Source organism: Eptesicus fuscus, chromosome 16 (genome assembly GCF_027574615.1).
Source record: "Eptesicus fuscus isolate TK198812 chromosome 16, DD_ASM_mEF_20220401, whole genome shotgun sequence".
Classification (NCBI taxonomy): domain Eukaryota; kingdom Metazoa; phylum Chordata; class Mammalia; order Chiroptera; family Vespertilionidae; genus Eptesicus; species Eptesicus fuscus.
In genome coordinates this window covers 45,374,409-45,385,478 of record NC_072488.1, presented here as the reverse complement: position 1 = coordinate 45,385,478, position 11,070 = coordinate 45,374,409, and the positions used below count along the sequence as shown (strand labels likewise).

The 11,070-nt window shown below is 50.3% G+C and overlaps 2 protein-coding genes across 3 annotated transcripts; one reads left to right on the top strand and one right to left on the bottom strand.

Moving 5' to 3' along the window:
• Positions 1-73: 73 nt before the first annotated feature.
• WDR54 (WD repeat domain 54) lies at positions 74-4,028 on the bottom strand. 2 transcript variants are annotated; one of them, XM_008147422.3, is made up of 10 exons: positions 3,963-4,028; positions 3,328-3,550; positions 3,098-3,160; positions 2,368-2,434; positions 2,222-2,275; positions 1,759-1,886; positions 824-924; positions 563-725; positions 330-404; positions 74-258 (listed from the first exon to the last, which is right to left on the bottom strand). In XM_008147422.3, the coding sequence occupies exons 1-10, from the start codon at positions 4,004-4,006 to the stop codon at positions 127-129; spliced, it is 1,050 nt and encodes a 349-aa protein (XP_008145644.2). In that variant the 5' UTR covers positions 4,007-4,028; the 3' UTR covers positions 74-126. The 2 variants fall into 2 exon arrangements, with proteins under 2 accessions (XP_008145644.2, XP_054584025.1); XM_054728050.1 differs by lacking the exon at positions 3,098-3,160.
• A 108-nt stretch (positions 4,029-4,136) lies between these two features.
• On the top strand, positions 4,137-10,837 carry C16H2orf81 (chromosome 16 C2orf81 homolog). The gene is made up of 4 exons (XM_028154355.2): positions 4,137-4,201; positions 8,774-8,995; positions 9,081-9,302; positions 9,459-10,837. Exons 1-4 carry the CDS (start codon positions 4,184-4,186, stop codon positions 10,761-10,763), a joined length of 1,767 nt encoding a protein of 588 aa, XP_028010156.2. The 5' UTR covers positions 4,137-4,183; the 3' UTR covers positions 10,764-10,837.
• Positions 10,838-11,070: the final 233 nt, after the last annotated feature.

Genomic DNA, 11,070 nt, shown 5'->3' with positions numbered 1-11,070 from the left:
CCCCTCTTCCCTGGAGCTTAGTTCACGGCTGTGAAAGATGACTTTATACTGAGTAATTAGACACGGGCCAGGTGGAGGAGGCACTTTATAAACACCACAGGAAGAAAGGAGGGCTTCTCCGTTCTCTCACTCACTGCTGAATCTCAGGATTTCAGTGAGGTCGTAGCCAGTCACAGCAAAGGAGCTGCCGGAGGGGTCACAGAACTGGGCACCACACAGCTGAGTGTCGGGCACACACTCCCCATGACAGTGTTCCACCTGGGGGAGGAGAGGGCTGCTCAGGGCCTGCTGCCCCATGCTTGCCCCCGCCCCCCTCTCTCCACACCCACCTCGGTGCAGCCACTCTCTGTGCTTTTGCTCAGCTTCCAGATGTGTACAAAGGTGTCCTCGGCTGCAGAAAGGAGCTATTTAAAAAAGGTAGGGAGGACGAGTGGGAGTCAGAAGGTGCTGACGAACTGGTCCAGGTTGGAGTGCTTCACCAAGTGGCAAAGACAGGCCTGTGGGGTTCCTCTCAACATCCCCGTACCGGGAACCAGGGTGTGTAGGGGTGGAGGAGACTGACCTTGCCCACATCCGGAGCCAGGTCCAGGGCACAGATGGCCCGGGCGTGGGCGTTGATCTGGACGTGTAGCGCTCCTGTGCTGGTCTCGTACAGACGCACTTGCCCGTTCCCATAGCCCGCTGCTACGATCCCCTTCCACAGCTGCACGGAAGTACATGGGACCCTGCAAGGGCAACGCCCCACTTTGATTTCCTCACACCCAAGCCCACTCCCCACCCTGGAGCTGCTTCGGGAAGTCCTCAGCCCCTTTGCCTCACCTACCCAAATCCGGGAATTCGCGTCAGTAATTTGAATTCAGGACCTGACCGCCAGACACAAAGCAAGCCGGAGTCATCTGCTGTCACGACGTCAGCCATGCAGTCCTGAGGGGAAAGGCAGGGTCAGCCCTTCCCTCTCTCCCCTGCTGGGTCCTGTGTGCAGGGAAGGGAGGCAGTAGATGCATCTTGGCCTCTCGGGAAAAGGGAGATATGGAGCCCTCACACGCTGGAAGCAGGGTCCCCTCAGGAAGCACAAAATGCTTGCCTTGCATTCCTCACAGCCCGCCCGCCGCCCGCCCCCACACACACACACGTGTTAGGAGGGAGTATATAACTACTTGGTGGATGGATAATGCAACTGAGGCCATAGTGTTATGACCTTCTGGGGTTCTTATAGTAAGCCCGTCAGTCATAACTAGGCTCGGCCTCGACTCCCAGCCCTAGGCAGCCAACACAGCCCATGGGCCCCGCTCTGGGCCAGATTCAGTAGAGTATGAATTAGAAATACAAACCCCATTCTCAAAAGGTTTGCAATCCAAGAAGACAGTACCAATTCAGGGGTCAGCTAAGGGGGATCAGTGAGAGCTAGAATAGGGGGGAGACTTCCTGGAAAGGGTGGTGCTGGAAGTGTAGGACTTGCCCAAGTACAGAGAAGGAAGCTGCACATGTCAGAGCTGGAAAGCATCTTGGAAGCCATCTGTCCCAACTCCTCAATGCACATGAGTACTGAGCAGTGTTCGTGAACTACTTAAATGCCACGTAAAACATCTCTGGCTTCGTCACTGGGCCTGAGGTTGCCGAAGCCTAGGAAAGTGCAGCTGTTTGCCCGAAGTCACCCAGCTGCTTAGTGGCAGAGCCAAGACTTGCATTCAGGTCTCCTGCCTCCCAAGGTGGGGAAGGACCCCGGGCTCACTGGAATTAGAAGGGGTTTTCACTCACCGGCTCCTGGGCAGGCTCGCTGGCAATGTCTGTGACTGACGTCGGATGCCCCGCCAGCTCTTCACTCAGTACAATGTTGGGACCTTTGACTGGTATGTCAAATACCAGTACCCGGCCTGACCACATTCCTACAAAAGCAGTGTGTCCTAGACCTTCTGCGTCTCCAGCCACCACACTCAGAACTCCCTCCGTCCCAGAAACCTTAGTAACAAACCCATCTCTCACTGCCCCAACAGTCCTGCTCCTCCATGACTACCCTTATTCTACCTCACCCTGCCCCTCAGAACCCGTCCATGGCTCTTTGGAGTCTTTGTCCCCCTTCATTTCCACCTTTTCCTTGAACCCTCCACAATTTCCTCAGACTTTTAGCATCTTCCAGACCAAAGCCCACACCTTTATACCCCAGCACCTGCCTCTCCCCTGCCACACACACACACCAATGCCCTGCCCTTGGGCCTCTCACCTACACAGATGAAATGGCCGCAGGAAGCAATTCCTCGGGCAAACACAGCCTGTACTGAGTATAAAAGGGGGAAATTATTAGAAATAGTGCTTTTTCCAGCCCCAGCAAACACTCCCTACCCACACCCAACTCAGTCCTGCAGGTACCTGGAGAGGCATCTCGGGAGTCCAGCGCGTGCCAATAGACCATGACGGAGCCGTCAGACTCATACATCTGGAAGGGCAAGGGCAGTGATGTCATATACTCATGTTAGCCTTAGCCCACTGAATCCTCAAAGCAACTCTGGCAGGTAGGCACTACTTTTATTCCTACTTTACAGAGGAGGACAGAGGCTCTGGTCAGTTCAATTGCCCAAGGTCACACAGCTAGCAAAGGGGCAGATATTAGAGAGGGTACTTGGGAATTTTTTTTTTATTTTTCATTCTTTTCAGAGAGAAGGGAGAGAGAGAGAGAAACATCAATGATGAGAGAGAATCATTGATTGCCTCCTGCACACCCTCTACCGGGGATCGAGCCACAACCCCAGCATGTGCCCTTGACCTGAATCGAACCTGGGACCCTTCAGTCCGCAGGCCAACGCTCTATCCACTGAGCCAAAGCAGCTAGGGTGGTACTTGGGAATTTAAAAAGATGGAAGGAAGGAGAACATTTGAGATCTTGCTCCCCGGCTTATGCTGTAAGTTTGGCTCAAACTCTTATAAAAGTTTCAAAAAATATTTAAAAAGATGGAAGGAATGAAGATGAGAAACAAGGAAGAGTGGGCTAAGCATGTGTAAAACTTGGGAGGGTGTAGAGGCCAGTGCGGAGGAGCCTTGGGTCCTTGGAGAGGAGTTGAGAAGACTCTAGTCTGAGAGGGCAGGAAGGTCCTCCTCTTACCTGTATTCCTCGATGTGAGGTGAGCACCAGCAATACCCGAAAGGGGAGGGCACACCAGTGGACCTGGAGGGAGGGGGATTAGAGTAGGGACAAGTGGTCAGCAGGGGACATGAGGTCTCAGAAGAGCAGAAATTCAGAGGGATAGGGAAGGCCTGTTCCTTGAGGCTTGGAGAGGAAAGGGCGGGGTTAGGACTGGGTTCAGCAACACCGCTTCCAACCTCATTCCTCACCTGGGTGATGAGTGGGGAGCTCACTCCAGCTCCCTCCTTAGCGTGGAGCTGGCGCTGGGCCAAGGGCACACCCTCAGGAGCAACGCTGAGAAGCTGGGCGCTGGGTCCATGGACTACCCCAAAATGTGTGAGGTTGCAGACCGGCAGGTGCAGCACACTGAGGTTGTTGCACAGGGCGGCAGCCGAGCCTCGAAGGGGGATGGAACGCTCCCGGCGGAACATCCTAGGGGAGAGACGCTCGAATCACCAAAAGCTCAGGGGTAAACAGAAGACAGCAACGATTCCTACCGGAGGGTGGCGGGTGCTGTCATAAGACACTGGGGGAGACCCCTGAGACTGGGTCATGATGTAATGGGGGGCCCCCAGGGACGGTGATGGGGGATCTGGCATGGAGGTGGGTCTCATGGAGCGAGAGAGTGGAGCCCCAGGGCTGAGTCACGGACGATGGGGGAACCCTAGAGGAGGAATGGTGATGGCACAGGACCCGGTGGCCCCAAGTGATGTAATGGTGGCCCCAATAACGAGCCACGGCGGGTTACGGCAGGGTAGTCTCTAGGCCCTTCCACCCTCGGTTCGGCTCCCCGAAGCCCCATGCCCGGGTTAGAGGTCACCCCAGTAGCCCCGGGCCGGCTTGCCTGACTCCAGGATCGCTAGGTCCCTCCGAATCCGCCGCCACCATAGAGACGACGCACTTACGCAGGCCGATGGGCGGGGCGAACCACCGGAACCTGCCGCGCGGGGCGCGGTTGTCGGGGCAACTGCGGACAGGACGAGCCAACCAGCGCACAGCGTGGTTGCCGGGGCGACCGTTAGGCGGCGGCGGCCGCCGCGGCGCAGGCCGAAGGCAGAGGCAGCGATGGCACACGAAAGCACGGTAAGCTTCAGCTCGGCTCGGGGTGCGCCAGAGCCGGGATCGGCCTTTCAGGTCGGTGTCGGGAACCGTGGACCAGCCGCACGATACCCGGTGCCCGCCCAGCACGCCGGCGTTCAAGATGACCAAGGAATCCACGTCGGTACTTGGGCAAAAAAACCCTATGCCCACTCACATGCTTTGTCACCATCGGAAGCTGAGGGAAAAGATCGAATGAGGTGCAGAGTCCAAGAGCGAAAAAATTACTTTAGAAACAGCTAATGGATGTAATACGTCTCTTGCACTGAGGTACCCATTTGAATGGATTAACGAGAGTTGGCCAGGGATTGGGGAGAGGAGTTGCTAGAATCAAATTGTTTTAAAACAAGGTAATTTAAAATAAAACATTTGAAGAACCATTGTGTAACAATATCCCTGGCCTCTCTGGTCAGGACACGTCTAGGCACAAGAGAGGCTTGGAGTCCTCGCCGGTTTGGCTCAGTGGATAGAGCATCGGCCTGCGGACTCAAGGGTCTCAGGTTCGATTCCGGTCAAGGGCATGTATTTGGTGGCGGGCACATCCCCAGTAGGGAGTGTGCAAGAGGCAGCTGATCGATGTTTCTCTCTCATCGATGTTTCTAACTCTCTATCCCTCTCCCTTCCGCTCTGTAAAAAAATCAATAAAATATATTTTTTTAAAAAGAGAGAGAGAGGCTTGGAGTCCTAGCCGGTTTGGCTTAGCGGATAGAGCTTCGGCCTGTGGACTGAAGAAGGGTCCCAGGTTCCATTCTGGTCAAGGGCACATGGTCATGTTGTGGGCTAATTCCCCAGTAGGGGGCGTGCAGGAGGCAGCCGGTTTCTCTCTCTCCCTCTCCCTTCCTCTTTGAAATCAATAAAAATATATTTTTTTAAAAAGAGAGAAGCTTGGAGGGGAAGTCTAAAGAACCGACTCTCCTCGCCCAGCCCTACCTGCCCTGCGCTGGCTTGAACTGGTCTTTGGGCCCTTCCCTAGGTTTGCCACCAGGGCTGGTCGCACTAGCAGAGAAGGGAAATGAGGCTTAAGGGATTTTGAGTCCAGTGTGAAGTTTAGAAAACATCAGATTTGAGGGAGAATTTTAGGGAACATCAGGTATCAGTGAGGTTGCGGGGTGCGGAAGCAAAGGTTTGAGAGATTACATCTGGAGGTAAATTTTGGAGGGAATCAGGTTCAAGTAGACTCTTGTGGGGAAGTGAGGAGGCTCCCAGGAATCTAGTAGTAAATGCCTACGTCCTGAAATTAACTTGGGACCTGGTCTTTATCTTTTTAAAAAATAAATATATTTTTATTGATTTCAGAGAGGAAGGAAGAGGGAGAGAGGTAGAAACATCAATGATGAGAGAGAATCATCGACCGGCTACCTCCTGCATGCCTCCCACTGGGAATCTTTTTAAGTAGATTATTTTCTTTTCTACTGCTGCCCATTGCTCCCCTGGTTGCAAGTCTCGTGGGGACCCTTAGAGTTTAGGAGATGCACACCTGAGAGGGAAGAGAAGGAAGAGAGGCATGAGCTTACTCCTAGGAGGGAGCGAGTGCCCTGGGTCTTTTGCCTTGAGGGTTTCAAACACTGGGAGTTTAAAGGAGACATCTGTAATATTTTCAACAATAAAGATAAGTTTAAAAAATAGCCTGGTCGGTGTGGCTCAGTGGTTGAGCATTCGACCAATGAACCAGGAGGTCACGGTTCGATTCCTGTTCAGGGCACATGCCAGGGTTGCAGGCTCGAACCCCAGTGGGAGGCATGCAGGAGACAGCCAATTGATGATTCTCTCTCATCATTGATGTTTCTCTCTTCCCCTCTCTCTTCCTCTCTGAAATCAATAAACAATATATAAAAATAAATAAACAAAAATAAAAGCTGGGAGTTTAGGGGAGGATCTCAATAGAGTATTTATCAGCTTCATGCTGATGAACCAAAAGGAGATTTATTCCCTTAACTTCAACTGTCCTTAGGTGTGGTTGACACAAATGACGCTAATTGGATTTCTCCTATCTGTCTCCCTGAGCTTATAAAATAGAGAAGAGCATAGGAAAGAAACATACCCACTATTACAATTTTGGTGTTTTCTTTTTCTTCAACACATACAGGTTTACATTATCTGAGGTCATACTTGTTCTTTCATTTAACATTAAATCTTAAGTATTTTTCTATGCTTTTGCAAATTCTTCCTAAAGATTACCTTTAATCATTGTATAATATGATTAAATATTATGTAGATTAAATATTATCCTAACGAGTGCACAATTAGCCATCTATTCTCTTTTTGTTAGACATATGTGTTCAATATTCTGCTATTATAAATCACACCACAGGGAATCTGTTGAAGAAGAATACATATATATATATATATGTGTGTGTGTGTGTGTGTGTGTGTGTGTATAATTTATATGTATTACATATATATAATTTATATATATATTTATTTCAGAGAGGAAGGGAGAGAGAGAGAGAGATAGAAACATCAATAATGAGAGAATTATTGATCGACTGCCTCCTGCATGCCACACTGGGGATTGAACCTGCAATCTGGGCATGTGCCCTGAACGGGAATCAAACTGTGACCTCCTGGTTCATAGGTCGATGCTCAACCACTGAGCTACACTGGCTGGGCTGAAGAATATATTTTAATTTTAGATTATACATTTGAATGCATTGATAAAACTAGAATTAATATTTTTAAAGTGCCTCTCTTCCTTCAAAAACATTTAGACATGTTTTCAAATATTTATTAGTAATCTACAGTTCTACTTTTATTTATTTATTTATTTGAGAGAGAGAGAAACATAGATTTGTTGTTTCATATTTATGCATTCATTTGGTTGATTCTTGTATATGTTCTGACAGGGGATTGAACCTACAACCTTGGCATATGGGGACAATACTCTAACCAACTGGGCTACCTGGCTAGGACTATTGTTCCACTTTTGTGAAATGTTATATCCTTTGCCTATTATTATCTTTGGAGTTTATGATGGTTCTTATTTTATTTTATTTTTTAAAATATTTTTATAAAATATTTTTATTGATTTTTCAGAGAGGGAGAGAGAGAGATAGAAACAACAATGATGAGAGAGAATCATTGATTGGCTGCGCAACCCACACTGGGGATCGAGCCCACAACCCGGGCATGTGCCCTGATAGGAAATCAAATCAGGACCTCTGGTTCATAGGTTAATGCTCAACCACTGAGCCACACCAGCCAGACATTCTTATTTTATATGAGTTTTAATATATTTAGGAATATATATTTTTTAATATTTGCTATAAATGCAGGGTGGAGCAAAAGTAGGTTTACAGTTTGTATGGAAAATAATACAATAATAAATAAATAATACATGAATAAGCTCTGTTCTGTGTACTCACAACTATAAACCTACTTTTGCCCCACCCTGTATTTTTGTTTGAGAAGCAGTATAAAGTCAGGCTCTGAAGTCAAACTTGCATATAAATGATCACTCCACTACTTCCTTGTTATGTGATTCTGTAAAATGGTAATACAAATAATATGTAGTCTAAAAGCAAATGTAGGAATTGAGTCAAGACGATGTATGCAACTATTATACTCTATAAGTGCCGGAAAATGATTACTAATATCAGCTTGTAAATTAAGAAAGTTTATAAAAGTAAGTACAGCCAAAACCGGTTTGGCTCAGTGGATAGAGCTTCAGCCTGCAGACTGAAAGGTTCCAGGTTCGATTCCGGTCAAGGGCATGTACCTTGGTTGCAGGCACATCCCCAGTAGGGGGCATGCAGGAGGCAGCTCATCAATGTTTCTCTCTCATCGATGTTTCTAACTGTCTATCTCTCTCCCTTCCTCTCTGTAAAAAATCAATAAAATATTAAAAAAATAATAAAAAATAAAAAGCTTAATACTAAAAAATAAAACAAAAAAAGTAAGTACAGGAAAATTTGACAGTCGCACCACAGGGAAGCTATGAAGAAAATACAGTGTTTTCTTACCCAGAGATTATATGACAAGTTATCCTGTTTTTCCCACATTTTATTTTTTGTTTATATTTTTGTTTTATTTGTGTGTGTGTGTGTGTGTGTGTGTGTGTGTGTGTGTCCTTTAATCCATCTGGAAGTTATTTAGATGTGTATTGTGAAATAAGGATTTAAGTTGATTTGGGGAGGAGGAGGAGACTCTAAACAGCACCAATTATTCCAGCACCCATATATTGACTCATCTATGTCAAGTTCTTTCCCTCTCAAGAACTTTGAACACTTTGGACTAGTGCAAATAGCAAGGACTGTGGAGTTGGAGCCATATATAGCCTGGGTTTATTGTGGAATCCCAAGCAAGTGCTGGTTAACTTGTGGCAAGCTTCAGTTTCTTTGTCTGTGAAATGGGCTCAGTGAGCTGTTGTGGAAATTAAATTAGCTAGGTCAAACACCTGAGAAGCACCTGTCACACAGTAGGCTTCCTTAGTAAATTGTCCCTTTCAGAAGGCTTTTCCTTCCTACTAGACAAATGGAGAAAGCTTCCTCTGAGCCTGTAGTTGCTTCTCTCGTCCACTCCTCGGTTTTCTGCCCTGATTGCTCTGCTCCTTTCCCACAGAGGCAGGCCCGAGATCGCGGGGCGACCAGATCCAAGGCGGAAAAGGCACGGCCGCCCACTGTGCCAGTGCCGCAGGTGGACATCGTTCCTGGGCGGCTTACTGAGGCTGAGTGGATGATGCTCACGATGGTGGAGGAGGGCGAGGACGTGGTGGGGGACATCTTGGCAGATTTGCTGGGGCGTGTCATGGACTCCGCCTTCAAAGTCTACTTGACCCAGCAGGTGAGCCTGGATCGGGCCCTCCAAACCCATCCACCCCCTCTCCCACCCCTTCCTGCGTGGCTGAGACCTTCTCTTGCTTCTGCAGTGCATCCCATTCACCATCAGCCAGGCTCGGGAGGCCATGCTGCAGATCATCGAGTGGCGTTTCCTGGCTCGAGATGAGGGAGAGTCTGCAGTGGCTGAGGACCCCACCTGGGGAGAGGATGAGGAGCCCTTGGCATGCACAACGGATGCCTGGGCTCAGGGATCTGTGCCCCTGATGCATGCACCAGCCTCAGTGGAGCTGGAGGACTCCTTCCAAAGCGAAGTAAGCTCCCAGCTGCCTCTGACCCCCACCCCTACCCCCAGTGCATCCTTGTTTTCCTTACGGCTTCTCCAAGATTTCTCCACCCTTAGTTCCTCTCTCCCCTTTCTGACCTCACACTGTCTACCTCTCACCCCCACCTCTGGTGCATTTCCCCAGGACCAAGGGAGCGTAGACCAGATTTCTGTAGGAAGATCGTTGATGGATGGAGGCTCTGAGGAGCAGGTGGAATCCTCCAAGCCAAGAGACACCCTCAGCCCTCCACCCACCCCAGAGCTGTTTCAGGAGGCAGGCCCCAGGGATCCTTTAGAAGAATTGGAAGACCAGGAAGGAGGCTACCCATCTTCGGCAGGGTCCAGGAACCTGAGCCTCCAACAGCTGTCAGAATCTGTGGAGCAAGTGATGGAGAGAGTTCCCTCTGGGAGTCCCCACCCTTCTCTGGAGCTGTCCCTGGTAGCCAGCTCCCAGGAATCGGCAGAGAGCACACGGCCCCTCAGCTCCCAATTCTCAGTAGAGGACCTCTATTTCCCGCCTGCTATTGGGGATGTAAGCGAGCAGGTGCTCAAGAAGGATGAGATGCCCCACACAGCCTTGGACTCCATCATACTCAGCCCCTCCGAATCCTTCCAGCAGCCTTGGTGCTTGGACTCAAAGCTGAGTACACTTCCGCATAAGGTGGGCCGCAAGGCCTCGGTGCTGCCGAGCCAATGGGTATGCCCAGTAGTTGAGGTTGTGGATCCAGACTCCGAGGTACAACCCCTGGAAATCTACCGCAGGCGCCCCCGGGTCAAGAAGACAGAGGCGCCGGCCAGACGCCAAGCTACTGGCTCCAGCTTCCGAGCATCCCGAGCAGATTTCTGCCCTCTCCCTCCCAGCGGTCCTTTCCCTGCCTTGCGCCCTGGTCCCCAACTTCCCCCTTTAAGCTTTGGCCCATCATTGCCAGGCTCCCAGTCAAAGGGGCTCTTACCCGGCCCAGAGAGCCGCTTTCTTGAAAGGCACCGGGGGTTCTCCCAGGTGGCCCGCAGCCCCAGCCCCTGCACTTGGCCAGGTGCAAAGTGGCCTAGGGGCTGGGAAGGGGAGGCGGAGTTGCTGGAAGAGCTGTGGGCCGCCCGGACCCATGTACCTCCGCAGGAACCCCAGGACCAGGAGGGCCAGGATCCTCAAAGGTGCTCTTACCTTGAACCCCGAATCCTCAAGGCCACATCCCAGGTCATGTGGCAGCCAGTGTTGCTGCCGGAAGCCTTGAAGCTGGCTCCTGGTGTGAGCATGTGGAACCCAACCACACAGGTGCTGCTCAGGTCTGGCGCACCCCAGCAGGAGGACAGAAAAGGCTGGACCTCTCCTCCCACTGAGTTGCAACCCATCCAGACAGAAGCCCACGTGACCAGGGCACAGCTAATGAAGAAATCCACCTCCAATGTGTGGTCACTTCCCTCCAAGATCCTGCCCCATTCTGAGCCCTGAACCTCAGCCAGTGGGAATCCTATCTTCCTTCTGTCTGCTTGCCAAAAATAAACACCTGGGTTGCCTTAAGAATTGGCCTGGTATCTCTGTCAGTTTCTTCCAAAGACATGTGTTCTTGCTGAGCTGGAGAGGAGCAGTGGTCCTGGCAGGCCTAGAAGAAGATAGAACACTGGGTCCAGGGAATAAACCCATTTGTATCCATAGGAGACCCTGCTTCAGGGCCAAGGCTACCCTCCAGCAGAAGAATTCTGGAGAACCATCTCTCCTCACAAAAGAGCAGATAGATGTAAGGGCTGCAAGTGGGGTC